Source organism: Manihot esculenta, chromosome 18 (genome assembly GCF_001659605.2).
Source record: "Manihot esculenta cultivar AM560-2 chromosome 18, M.esculenta_v8, whole genome shotgun sequence".
NCBI classification, from domain to species: Eukaryota; Viridiplantae; Streptophyta; class Magnoliopsida; order Malpighiales; family Euphorbiaceae; genus Manihot; species Manihot esculenta.
In genome coordinates this window covers 917,200-929,955 of record NC_035178.2, presented here as the reverse complement: position 1 = coordinate 929,955, position 12,756 = coordinate 917,200, and the positions used below count along the sequence as shown (strand labels likewise).

General features: G+C 35.6%; 3 protein-coding genes and 1 non-coding gene across 5 annotated transcripts; 2 read left to right on the top strand and 2 right to left on the bottom strand.

The window, feature by feature from the left end:
* Nucleotides 1-664: 664 nt before the first annotated feature.
* LOC110606782 (WD repeat-containing protein DWA2) lies at nucleotides 665-4,971 on the bottom strand. 2 transcript variants are annotated; one of them, XM_043953621.1, is made up of 13 exons: nucleotides 4,803-4,970; nucleotides 4,648-4,731; nucleotides 4,428-4,560; nucleotides 4,143-4,254; nucleotides 3,719-3,818; nucleotides 3,342-3,469; nucleotides 2,933-3,002; nucleotides 2,342-2,430; nucleotides 2,079-2,124; nucleotides 1,719-1,792; nucleotides 1,562-1,635; nucleotides 1,429-1,487; nucleotides 665-1,188 (listed from the first exon to the last, which is right to left on the bottom strand). In XM_043953621.1, the coding sequence occupies exons 1-13, from the start codon at nucleotides 4,845-4,847 to the stop codon at nucleotides 1,138-1,140; spliced, it is 1,065 nt and encodes a 354-aa protein (XP_043809556.1). In that variant the 5' UTR covers nucleotides 4,848-4,970; the 3' UTR covers nucleotides 665-1,137. The 2 variants fall into 2 exon arrangements, with proteins under 2 accessions (XP_043809556.1, XP_043809557.1); XM_043953622.1 differs by having other exon boundaries at nucleotides 1,059-1,188; nucleotides 1,387-1,487; nucleotides 4,803-4,971.
* Nucleotides 4,972-6,320: 1,349 nt separating this feature from the next.
* On the bottom strand, nucleotides 6,321-6,400 carry TRNAL-UAG. Its single transcript has one exon. It is a non-coding gene; the product is annotated as a tRNA-Leu (tRNA).
* A 110-nt stretch (nucleotides 6,401-6,510) lies between these two features.
* On the top strand, nucleotides 6,511-10,019 carry LOC110605847. Its single transcript, XM_021744510.2, has 7 exons — nucleotides 6,511-6,923; nucleotides 7,505-7,594; nucleotides 7,700-7,780; nucleotides 7,894-8,025; nucleotides 8,340-8,558; nucleotides 8,833-8,925; nucleotides 9,555-10,019. Exons 1-7 carry the CDS (start codon nucleotides 6,699-6,701, stop codon nucleotides 9,714-9,716), a joined length of 1,002 nt encoding a protein of 333 aa, XP_021600202.1. The 5' UTR covers nucleotides 6,511-6,698; the 3' UTR covers nucleotides 9,717-10,019.
* A 153-nt stretch (nucleotides 10,020-10,172) lies between these two features.
* On the top strand, nucleotides 10,173-12,273 carry LOC110607167 (vinorine synthase). Its single transcript, XM_021746256.2, has one exon. It carries the CDS (start codon nucleotides 10,858-10,860, stop codon nucleotides 12,196-12,198), a length of 1,341 nt encoding a protein of 446 aa, XP_021601948.1. The 5' UTR covers nucleotides 10,173-10,857; the 3' UTR covers nucleotides 12,199-12,273.
* Nucleotides 12,274-12,756: the final 483 nt, after the last annotated feature.

Below are 12,756 nucleotides of genomic sequence, written 5' to 3'. Positions count from 1 at the left end.
GATAAAATAAAAAGCAGTACCATACTCTTTAAAGTTTAAAAACATTTTATAACACTTAATTAATTTATTTTAAAATAATATTAAAATAACCGAGAAACAGAGTATTTTTAATTTCAAAATTTGTAAACAGTGTATAACTATAATTCTTTATTTATTGACTACTAATGAAACATAAGCAATATTTTAGTTCGTGAAAAAATATGCCAGTTTGTAATTCACACTATCTTAGTCCAAGATAATAAGATTCTTCTGATTATACTTCTAAATAATTGAATCGTATCATCAAATTTTTTTTTAAATTTACAATTTTTTTAATAAACTTCAGAAATATGAATATATATTTGACAAAAAGAAAAACATTATTTCAGCTGATTCATTTCCATGCGTGTTTGTATAAGCTTAATGTTACTTCAAATTATACTTCCGAAAACATGAACGATTTGTTATGGTAACAAATTTCTGCAAAAGGCAAAGAAGATTCATAGTACACTCGAGTTTAAAATCTTATATGTACCTTATTCTATTCCTCGTACATATATACACAAAAACTGCTATTACAAGAGAAGCAAGAGTCTGCGATCCTTGAAGAGGAAAACTTATGATTAAAAAAGAAAGGAACACGCCCGCAGAAAAAGAGAGGCAACTTCTCAGTGAAGTTATCTCATTAGCTTTGAAATAAATTCCATCGCATCTTTTATATTTAATAGAAACGGTCATATTTCATCTATTACACACTCTACATGAAACAAGAAGAAAGAATATGTCTAGCAGATCTTGTGCACACCAACAGACTACAGAACTCTGTTCTTAGAGTAGCATAGAAAAAGTTTCATATTAGACACAGAAACCAAAAAGGGATGGTATACAATAAAAAAGAATATGGTTGATGCAGCTACTCATTAACGTCCTTACAATGGAAGTCCAACATAACAACAAAGCTTGAAATGCAAGGAAAAAGACCGTCGGTCATCTTCAGTTCAATGGCCACTTGCATCAACTCTGTCCTTGTTGCGCCGCAATAGGTTCTCTGCGGTACCTACCCAAAATCATGCTTTAGGCGTGGTTCTTCTTTGTGGTCCTCTCTTAACAATTTACATTAGGCAGTGGAAAACCAGATGAGTTAGACAAGGACAAACTTCATTGAGTCCACTTTTTGGAGAGAAAAGGCTTTACTGATTCTACAACTACCTGCCACAAATGAGCAGAAAAATTTTTTTTGATGAGATTGTTAGTCAGTTATCAACAAAGTCCTACATTATGGCTGAGAACATGACAATATGAACTAGTGTTTGGAAAGTTTCTTGAGTAAATCAGCTCCCAGTCACAAGGGTTAAACAACTTCAACAATATAAGAATAGTTACTCCCACAAGGCAATAAAATTTTGCTTCTACTGTTTCTCTCTACAATAAATGTTTGTAGTGTCTTACTCTTCCATCATAAGATAAAGAAGCAAAAATCCAAGGCTCACGAGAACTCCAAGCAAGATCTACAGTCGGTTAAAATTTGTCAGATATAGTTCAAAACTCTGCTCATAAGATACAAGCTGACTAGGCTGGTTACCATAAACACTGTCTTCATAATCACTGTATGAATTAAGCAACGGATCAACTAGATGTGTTGGTGACTCAACCATGCTGCCAAAAGCAAAAGCTACTTATAAATCATAAATGAAATAGGAAGTCACAATAAATTTCAAGTATACAGACAAGAAAATGACCTCTCAGATGTCATCCCATCACCAGTTGATGTAGGAGCCAGCCACAAGTTAACTGTTGAATCTGTGCCACCACTCTGCAAAGCTTACTCTGGTCACTAACATGCATATATATTGACAAAGCACATTATCTCAGGAAAATGCAAAAGATTCTTTCAGAACCATTTATTATCAACAAGCATTCTAACTTTTTCCTCAATTCTACTTGACATTAAAGAGCAAAGACTTAAGATTCTCCTTAAAACAAGATGAATATTAAGTGGAAATATCAAAGGAAAAATGTAAGTGTATTCTTGTCTTTTATGCATGTTTTTGTGTCTGCCCATGCATTTGTATGAATGTCAGAGGGAGGGATAGAGATACCAGAATCAGTCCATCATACTCAGGGTTACATGCAATAGCCCACGTCCTGCCAAGAAATGCAAACTTAATGACACAAATATAATATAACATAACATGAACATTTACAATTATACACCAGAAAAGTACCATCTGAGCACTAAACTTAAGCAAATAAGAATGGCAAAAAAAGACAACGAAGAAAATGATAATATCAGTTCATCAATTTGGAACATGGCCAAAAGAGATCTGAGTTTCAAAGTCCTAATTAGGCCAAAATTTATTACCAGTGTGCATGTCCAGGGAGTTCTTTGATAGGAACCATTGGCATTCTAAGGTCCCATACATGTATCCCAGATTCATCCTCTGCAGTAACCTGCAGTAATTAATTCCACAAAGCTAAGAGGTTAAACAGTAGTGCTATTACTGCCAAAGTCAAAGAATATAAATCTAAAGAGAGTTATTATGAAGGATAGAAATCCTAGAAGTTTTACTTGAGAATTTGAGGAGGAATTTTGAAATATATCATTATCTCATTTGCATACAAATGTTCCCATTTGCAAGAGGTAAGTACCCAGCCATATTTTATTGATAGTTTCATTCTAATTCAAACTCAAATGGCTCCCACTAAAACTTTCTGATATATTGAATTGAGGTAAGAAAATAGACTGTTAAAAGAACCACAAATATATATGTTTTCTCATCCATTGCATAAAACTTCATAATTCCATCAGTGAGTTTGCATATGCAAAGACATAATATGGAAAAATAAAGAATTAAAAGAAAACACCCTCATTAGCTAAGTTTGAGATAGAGAAAAGGGAAAAAAAAATCCATTCAGCAACAGTACATATGGATAAAAAGAACTAAACCCTTACAAGTATGTGCTTCTTCTTGGTGTCATAGTCCACATTGCGCACATGGGCACACTCAATTGAATTTGTCTTACTGTAAGTACATAAGCAATGTTGTTAGCCACAACGGACAAGTAAATTAATTAAAAAACTTGAACTTAGAAGTTCGAGAAAGAGTACTCAACATTTGGCAAATATGAAACTTATTTTAGGAAGTTGCAAAACATACGTGAAAGATTTGTAAACACAAAGTTGTTATTCCCAAAAAAAGAAAAAGGATGTGTGTCCTTTAAACTCAATTGTCCATGATGCATAATAAAAAATGGACTATTTTCCAACTCGGGATGAAAACACATCAACAAAAAAGAACTCTGGTAAAAACAATAACCCTCCCACCCAAAGCAGAGAAATAAGTTATCCAAAAACATTATACTTCATTGTTCGTAGATCCCAAAACTGGATTGAGGATTCACAAGTTGCTGCAACAGCATTCACATCATGTGGGTCCCAGGCTCCACCAGATAAGTAATGCAACATACCAGCTGACTCCTTAGATTGTACCTAGAGTTTGCAACAACTGAATAAGTACATACATAAGAATCAAGGTAGTGATAAATGTATAAGCATTTTCTTAACAAGTGAAATTCATTTAGGGTCACAAATTGGAAACTTGTAGTGTCTTCCAAGATTGGGCTTCTAGCAACATGACCAACAAAATTATTCATTTGATGGCATGACACAGCATTTACATATTGGACTGCAAATATAAACACCAGAACCATCATGCCAGAATCTCATCACAAACTATACCTGGGCTGCTTTCCTAGAGCAGTCTAAACTCCACAGGAAAAGATTTTCCTCATCAATGCTGATCAGCTTATCATTTCTCCCAGATGGCCACCACAAAATGCTGTTTGAGAACAAATAATGTGAGCCGAAGGAAAATATACAAGAATTAAACCCCACTAATTAAGCATTAACTTAAATTTCATATGGCTAGAAAGAGCTTTAAATGAACAATGGAATACAATAAAACTGCAGAATTACAAGACGACATTGCATGAGAAGTATAAGACCAAATAGCCATATGTTATCTTATAGGAGTAAGATACAGTTCCGACAACTTCTCTAAACTCGCCTAAATCTTTTGGACTATTTTTTCTGTGAAGTCAGACCTTTATTTTACAGCATAAGTATGATAACCATAAAATAAGAGAAGAATTTATAAGCTAACCAATTAATCTTGCCAGAGTGTGCATCAAGAGAAGCAATTTTTTCTAATTGAGGTGAATTTAGCTGGCCATATAACTCAGGAATCTGCCACACAGCTGCTCCATATGATTCACCTTCAATGGTAACAAGAAAACTCAATTATCACGCTAAGAAAACTATCATACTGCAAAACAAGCAAGTTAATCCTGAAAACTAAAATTACAAACAAATTTCATAGTGCATTAAAAACTATTAATAATAAACATAGAAAAGAACAAACACAAGCAGATCGAGATAAATAAGACACCAGTAGAGAAGACAGTGGAGAAGATGCGTTGATCAAAGGGACACGAAGAGAGGTCCCATATCTCATTCGGATGCGAAAACAAGCCCTCGCATATGAGTTCAGTTCCACCAGATGAGAGACGAATCAAATGCACCTAGGATCACATTTTCAGGATAGATCAAACGGTCAATAAATTAAGCACTGACTACCATTCTAACTAATCAAGGAAGAGAAAGCAGACCTCATTTTCCTCTCTGAGGCTGAGAGTACCAGTGATGAAGCTAGTGTGATCGGTGTCTGCTTTCACATCTGATATGCATCTAGCCTGGATAGGATTAAGAGAATACAAATGAGGGATTAGAATGGCAGATGTGAATTAGGGTTTTGCATTTGAACCTGATATTTGAGACCATATCCTATGCCTGAAGATGCTCCCTGCATTTTCTTTTCCTTTATTGAGCAATCGGCGGTCGACACCACTACAAAAGCATAAAACTAGCTAACTCTCCATGCTAAGTCTAATAAGTAGAGATGTTTTTCTTCCGATTTCGTTTCTGGTGAACCTTATTTTAGTTAATTTATTTTTATCATCAACATGATTATGGGCTTTTTGACGCGAGCTGTGCATTGGTTTGAGAGGCCCACATCAGCGTGAGAGCCCATGTTCCGCGACACTGCTGAATATTGGAAACGAAGTACATGCCAGCTGCTCATTGAATTTAACAACCAGTACGATGAGGATCAAGTATGCTGTATCACTGAATGCTTATGCCACAACTGCACAACATGATCTCTCTTTTATATTGGATCTAACGATCTAGCAACCAACTTAACGTATCTTTTACATTCATATAAATAAATCGTTGAGAAAAAATTTCAGATTTTTGCATTATTCAGTAAATTTCACCAACTTCTACAACTTATCTGATATCTCGCATAAAATGAGTCCTAAAGCATATAGATTGATGTTCACGAGAAGAGTCCTGCTTCGCAGCAATGTTCTTTCACTCAGAAGACAAAGACGAAAGCTTGATTCATCACCTCTCCTTCTTCCTATCAAAAATAAATATCAAAATAAAAGAGAAAGATAGTAGTAAGCAAGATAGAAAATTAGTTAAACTACAAGAATCCCTTTTCTTTTTCCTCTCTCTTTTCCTCTCTTTCATTTTCATCTACCCTTTTCGTCTTTTTCTATCCTACAAAGAAATAGGCTTAACGACATGTCATTCAGCAGCTCAACGAGCAGTTTGACATAATGCTCTGTTCTATAACCATTTCTGCATTTCACAGCAAAAGCGGCATAAGGCTCAATGAAAAGGCTATCAACTGAGGATCCATACCTTGCTGATTAAGAAGTATGATGTTCCCCTGAGGGTGCTTTTCCCCATCTATCCTACCACTGATAAGTACTGAGTCAATGGTGGGAGGAGTATCTATTCAATATAGAATTTAATACTCCCTAACATAATATATATCAAATTTGGATCAAGCTGAAGGGAAGAGAAGCTAACTGGGAAGAGAGTGGGTAAAACTCTTCCCATGCCATATTACCTTATCTAAACTTGACTACCGTGGTACTCAAAATTATATTGGAATGGAATGCGATATCTATATAATTTATGAAAAGCACCCACCTTATACCGGAATGAAATGTGATATATTTATAATTTATGAAAGACACAACATGTAAAGATTATAATATCAATATAATTTATTATGATATATATTAAATTTGAGTAAAGTTTAATTTAATTAAAAATTAGCTAAAGGGCCTTGTAAGAACACATTACCTTACACTAAATGGATGTGAAATTCAACGTATAGTATCATGTTGAATTTGAGTGAAATTTAACTTGTCAAAAAGTTAGCTAAAATATCTTGTACCCTTCTTACGTTTATAATTATATTAAAATATGACAGCTGTGGGATTTGAACCCACGCCCTTTCGGACCAGAGCCTAAATCTGGCGCCTTAGACCACTCGGCCAAACTGTCTTGCTTTCTTTAAGTGGCTTCAAAAATGTTTGAAACTGTCCACAGCAGATTAAGCAATCTCAGCCATCCAATCACGTAAATAGCGAATCCTCTGTAAAGCCCCCCACAGTCATATGGTGGAACTGAACTCCTCATTTTTCCCCAAAGGAGCCATCGTTTCCGAGGGAGGAACAAGAGAAAACCCTGTACCTAATTACTTTGTGTGAGTGAATGGCAAGAATTTAAAATAATATTAGGGTTATTCAACTTCATTATCTGTTCTAAAAAGGTTACTACAGAGAACTGGTCATTAGCTCAGATGGATTCCTCGACTCTGAAACCCTCCCTTTTTTTATCTAAATTATCTTCTTCTTCTGCTTCTGCTTCTACGATTCTTGTTTCTGCTCCACCTTCAGCCACTTTCCCAAGAAAGGTCAGAGACGGTATTAAAGGAAGGTTGGCCCTGAGAATTAGAGCTTATGATTCTTCCAAGGATAACTCTGCAAGTAACTCTGGTGATGCCAAGCCCCCCAATGGGACTCTGGTAATCCTTTTTTTTTTTTTTTCCTTATCTTGTATTTCTCACTTCTCTCAGTATTTGTATGCATATATGTAATTTAGTTGATGATTTGCTTTTTAAGCATGTTTATGCTTGTTGGGTAATGTAGTGGCTTTTGTGTGAATTATTTGTTTTGGTTGTTAATTATATAGGGAGTCTGCAATGCTGGTAATCGCGATATTCATTAATACGTGTAATTTATGCAAGATGGTTTATTTAAAAATGGAATGCAAGTATGCGACTTGATGTCATCTAGACATCCAAGATGGTTAATTAAACAAATCTATTCTTAAGTTTGCAAATTTCTAAGAAACTAGTTTCTGTTTTCCTCCAAAATTCAAGTGAATCAAATATTAAAAGTTCATAAAACTTTGGGATATTTATGAAATACTCAAGAACTTGCCTTCTATTTCTAGTTCCAAAATTAACCAACAGGCTATTAGGTTAAGTGGAGTGTAATTTAAATGCATTGGAGAAAATTTACACTTCTCTTCAATATAATTGTTATGTTTGCTTTCCATGGATATGTTTGAATTCAGATTTTGAATCTCTTTTGTGAAATGCAGTCAAAGACTAGGAAAGAAATTCTATTGGAGTATGTTAAAAACGTGCAGCCAGAGTTTATGGAGCTATTTGTGAAAAGAGCACCACAGCAGGTTTTGAAACTTTTCCTTCCTGGCATCATTCTTACATAATATCTATCTTGGTTATTTTAAAATTTCTGTTGGTTGAAACATCTATGCTTGAAATCACTTGTTCAGGTAGTTGAAGCAATGCGACAAACAGTGACGAATATGGTTGGGACACTACCCAATCAATTTTTTGCTGTAACAGTTACCACTGTAAGTGTATTTTAAATTTCTGTGAAATTGTTGATTTGCAAGACAGAAGTTTGCTACTTTTTTTTTTTCTCTTTTCCTTTCTAATCAAGAATCAGTTCGATTCTTTGTTTTAGGTAGCTGAGAACCTTGCACAGCTCATGTACAGTGTTATGATGACTGGTTATATGTTTAAGAATGCACAATACCGCATGGAATTGCAACAAAGCTTGGAACAAGTTGCTCTACCTGATTTGCAAGATAAAAAGGTAATTTCTTTTTATGTTGTCAGTGGATAAAAATTGTTATTTCTTTAAAGGCCAATTGACCTAAGAAATTCAGACCTTCATGTGAATTGCAGTTCTTACATAATTTGGCCTTCTTGAAAATTTCACTGCAAATGTGATTAGTGTATATACTATACAATCAGTGGGTAGATTGTTCGTTTTGTTCATTTGTTTGCATGTTTTTAGTTGCATTTACCTAAAGTGCTACCTTTTAGTATACAATTTTCGCAGGAGTAAAAAATCCTTTTTTTCCAATTTATCTCCAAGTTTATAATTAGACATTGTGACTGTTACAGGACTTGCCAGATTATGCACCAGGTACACAGAAGAATGTGTCTGGTGAAGTTATCAGATGGAATAACGTTTCTGGTCCTGAGAAAATAGATGCTAAAAAGTACATTGAGATACTTGAAGCAGAAATTGAAGAACTCAATCGTCAAGTTGGTAGAAAATCTTCAAATGGACAGAATGAGTTGTTGGAATATCTCAGATCTCTTGAGCCACAAAATCTGAAGGTAAAGGTTCATTGTGGCCTATTATTGCCAGATGGGTTTATATGCAGTTGAAGATAGTTTTAAGTAAAATTTAATCATTCTGAGATACTGTTTAGATTGTTGTGATCGCCTTATGCTTAAGACGTTTAAATGTAATTTGTGTGACTAAGTCAAAATTTGAAATATCACTTTCAGTTACCTCCGTCCTTGCTGCTTTGTTTTGTCAGGTTAAATGGATTAACGCTAGCTTTATTTTGTCATTCTTACATCAGATTACATGTTTATGGCTCTGTAGGAGTTGACAAGTAGTGCTGGAGAGGATGCTGTGCTTGCAATGAACACCTTTATTAAGCGACTTTTAGCTGTTGCAGATCCAGAACAAATGAAGGTGTGCCTCGCACTGAACCATCTTTGCTTACTCTGTTTGATGGATTATTGACATTAAGATTTTGCATTCAGCCTATTATATATAATGCAAATTGATTGGACATGTTTAATTCAGCTGGAGTTTTGTAGTTCTCATTCTTGTCTGTTTTACATTATTATGATCATTACGTGGTTTATCTTTGAGAAGTCAAAATGTCAGCTAAAAATGGTTTAGGTAAATTATGTAATGTTGGTTCGTCAAGGAAATCCATATCTTTTGGTTTGATAACTGTTTTTCAGTCTTAACTTTTGTGTGGATATTTTTCTTGATGTCGATGAAGAGTAGTAATAAACTTATTTGCATTTCATTAACCTTCTCAGCAATCTTAGTTGAGAACTTAGCATACTTTTTGGCCCTCTTTTACTGCTCCCTCCTTTTTCTTCCCTGTATGAATATAATAACAATTGAATTAATCATTTGAAAAATTCTGCTGCACCTGATTGTTTACTGGGGAAGTTATATGCTTTGCACCTTTGAATAGAATTCTAGTGAAAGTACTAGCTTCTCTGATGCTGGTCTTGGGAAATATTATAATTTCCCCTGATTTACTTCAAAATTGATCAAATTCAAATTTCCATGTATGCTTACAGACAAGTGTAACGGAGACTAGTGCAACAGAACTTGCCAAACTACTTTATTGGCTGATGGTGGTTGGGTACAGCATCCGCAACATTGAAGTTCGTTTTGACATGGAACGGGTACTTGGGAAGCCTCCCAAACTTGCGGAATTGCCTCCAGGAGAGAACATTTGATCACTTGCACTGGAATAACCAACAATTGATATCAGGGCAAGAGTGGAGTGCAATAATTTAGTGCTGGATTTACTATGCAACTAAGCTGGTGGCTTTATTGCAGGGTACGTATTCTTGGAGGCTGCCCTTCAAAAATATTTTGCATAAACTATCAAGAAATTGTTGGTAGAAAAGCTAATTGTATTCTTTTGATACGTCAAGATCCTTGATATATCGTCTCAAAATTTTCAATGACGAGATCAACGTGATGGACTTTTATTCTTTTTTATCTGAGATGGAAGACATTATGAATTCTAGAGCTAATTGTTCACTATGTTCTTCTAAGGTGACGTAATTGAGAATAACGTCATGTGAGTTTGCTCGAGCTCCAAGAAACGACTGAAACTTGACCTTTTTAGTAGTTGAGAAAAATACCTATATCATATAGTGCTGTTGAAAGAGGCAAAATTTTATAACCGCGGTTGAACTTATAGTAATGTACGAGGATTGGATTTGAATTTTAATTTTATATAATAATTTTATTATTCTTTTTTATATATATAAAATAAAGCTCAACTTAACTTCGCTAGCCTGCTTTTCATTTCCATTTAAGAAGGAGCGGACCAAGTGTAAAGGGATCATTAAACCTTAAATAACATGGAGGAGAATGAGGAAATTGATCTCTCAACACATTGTCAATTCCATGTCAGATAAGACCCAAAAAAATGCTAGCACAGATAAAAAAAATTGGTTTTATGATATTAATTAAAGTTTAGTATCGGTATATTTACAAACTTGCAATACTGTAAGTTCAAAGATGTCGAGTAAAATTTAGTCCAATAAAAAAAAAAAGACTGCTCATATAGTTCTATGTATGAAAATGCCAATGTAGAACATGACAAAGACACAGTTTGAACGTGTTTCACAAAGTATTACTTTTATTTTCTTCTCTTGATGTCTCCTAAGTAAACATTGGACTTGATATGTCCGGTGTCAATGGCTGGATTCATAGTCATCAACCAAGAAAAGATGTAAAATGCCTTTAATCCTCCTAGTTAGCAACGTAGTGCTTTAATGATTTCTGGTTTTATAAAGTAACCATCTACCGGCTGAAAAATAACAAGCTTTTCTATATTTGAAAAGTTTTTCGCTCAAGCAAACAATGGAGATAACGATCATTTCCAGGGAAAGTGTCAAGCCATCTTCGCCAACCCCATGTCACTTGAGGACCTACATGCTTTCCCTTCTGGACCAACTTATGCCTTCCGCACATGTTCCGATCATCTTTTTCTACAGGCCCATTGATCAACGTGAGATTTCTGCAACATTACAACGGCTGAAGCAGTCTCTATCTGATGCCTTAACTTTCTTTTACCCATTTGCCGGGAAGGTCAAGGAAGAACTTTACATAGATTGCAATGATGATGGCGTTTATTACACTGAGACCAAGGTCAGCTGTTGTCTCTCAGAAATTATTGGACAGCCTAAGAGTGAAAAGATACTTAAATTACTTCCTGAAGATTTCTACTTGGAATCATCAGGTAATCCGGGAATTGGAATTCCTGTGGCAATGATTCAAGTTAGTGTTTTGAAGTGTGGTGGTATTGTCATTGGAACTAAAACTTCACACAAGATTATTGATGGTCCAACATCAACTGCCTTTCTCAAAGCATGGGCCGCCATAGCTCGTGGATCAGGTGAAGCAGTTGTGAGGCCTAGTTTCACTGCACCATCTATATTCCCACAAAACCTTGCGCTGCCTAAAGATAAAATGTTGGCTATATGGCCTTCATTGATAAAATTTGGCAAGGGAGTTATGAAAAGATTTGTGTTTGATGCTTCAGCTGTAGCCACCCTCAAGGCCAGAGCAGCTAGCTCCACATGCGTGCAGCACCCAACTCGAGTGGAGGCTGTTTCAGCTTTTATCTGGCAGTGCACGATGCTTGCTTCTAAAGCAAGAATCGGTTCCCAGAGACCTTCTGTTCTGTCCCATATTGTGAACTTGAGGGGAAAAAAGTCCACGCACTTGCCCGAATATTCAGTTGGCAATCTTCTCTGGATGTCAATTGCAAAATGCAGTGAGGAGACTGAGACAGAATTGCATCTTCTGTTGGGTCTCCTAAGGGAATCAATTTTGCAAATTGATGGTAATTTTGTGCAGTCATTAAGTGGTGAAGAAGGGTTTTCTAAGGTCTGTGAGTGTCTACAGGAGTTTAGTGAAGTGTACTCTAATGCAGGAACTGATTACTTAACATGTAGCAGTCTATGCAAGGTTGGGATCTACGAAACTGATTTTGGATGGGGAAAACCTATTTGGGTGAGTCCTGGCGGGATAAATGGACCAGTGTTTCAAAATCTAGTGTTTTTGAATGAAACAAGTGCTGGTGATGGAATTGAAGCATGGGTAACCTTGGATGAACAAGACATGGTTATTTTGGAACGTGAGACACAGATCCTAAAGTTTGCTTCGTTGGACCCAAGTCCCCTTCTATTATGTGATTAGTAATGTGTTCTTGTTCAATCTACGTAGTCCTGAATTTGTTTCGCATTTCCTTCCAATAATATTTCTTTTGCAACATTTCTTTGATTGTGTCGATTCTGGCAAAACTTAAAAAGTAGACTTGGTGGTGATTGACCAGACTGAATTCTCTAGTTGAATATTCCACCTGGAATTGTCCATTAATGGTGCTCATTGCGGGTCATAAATGGGTCTTTACCCAACGAGTCGCGAAGATAGGTACGGGACTCGAAAATTGCTCTTTGATCAATCAAAATATTTTTACTTATTTCAGCACAAGTCCCTGGAAGAAGGAACGTGCTAATCACTGGACCAGAAGAATAACACTTGCAACCATGTGCACCGAAGATCCCATAATCGACAAGACAATGGTTTGCGCACAGGAAAGAATCAGAACATGGCAGAAACAAACTCCGGAAATTATACTGCAGGAAATGATGCGACGCCTCTAATAAACAAGTTCCGGAACAATCATAATTTAATCAACTCAAAATGTTGCTTTAAGAATTGGCAGACACAATTCACATACATGTTCTCAAAAGA

Bases quoted from the DNA above. Each gene is read 5' to 3' on its own strand.
- LOC110606782 (XM_043953621.1), bottom strand. From the start codon at position 4,847: ATGCAGGGAGCATCTTCAGGCATAGGATATGGTCTCAAATATCAG. The intron at 4,732-4,802 runs GTTCAAATGCAA...AATCCTATCCAG, and splicing joins GATATGGTCTCAAATATCAG to GCTAGATGCATATCAGATGT. The intron at 1,793-2,078 runs GTATCTCTATCC...TAAGCTTTGCAG, and splicing joins AGTATGATGGACTGATTCTG to AGTGGTGGCACAGATTCAAC.
- LOC110605847 (XM_021744510.2), top strand. From the start codon at position 6,699: ATGGATTCCTCGACTCTGAAACCCTCCCTTTTTTTATCTAAATTATCT. The intron at 8,026-8,339 runs GTAATTTCTTTT...TGACTGTTACAG, and splicing joins CTGATTTGCAAGATAAAAAG to GACTTGCCAGATTATGCACC. The intron at 8,559-8,832 runs GTAAAGGTTCAT...ATGGCTCTGTAG, and splicing joins TTGAGCCACAAAATCTGAAG to GAGTTGACAAGTAGTGCTGG.
- LOC110607167 (XM_021746256.2), top strand. From the start codon at position 10,858: ATGGAGATAACGATCATTTCCAGGGAAAGTGTCAAGCCATCTTCGCCA.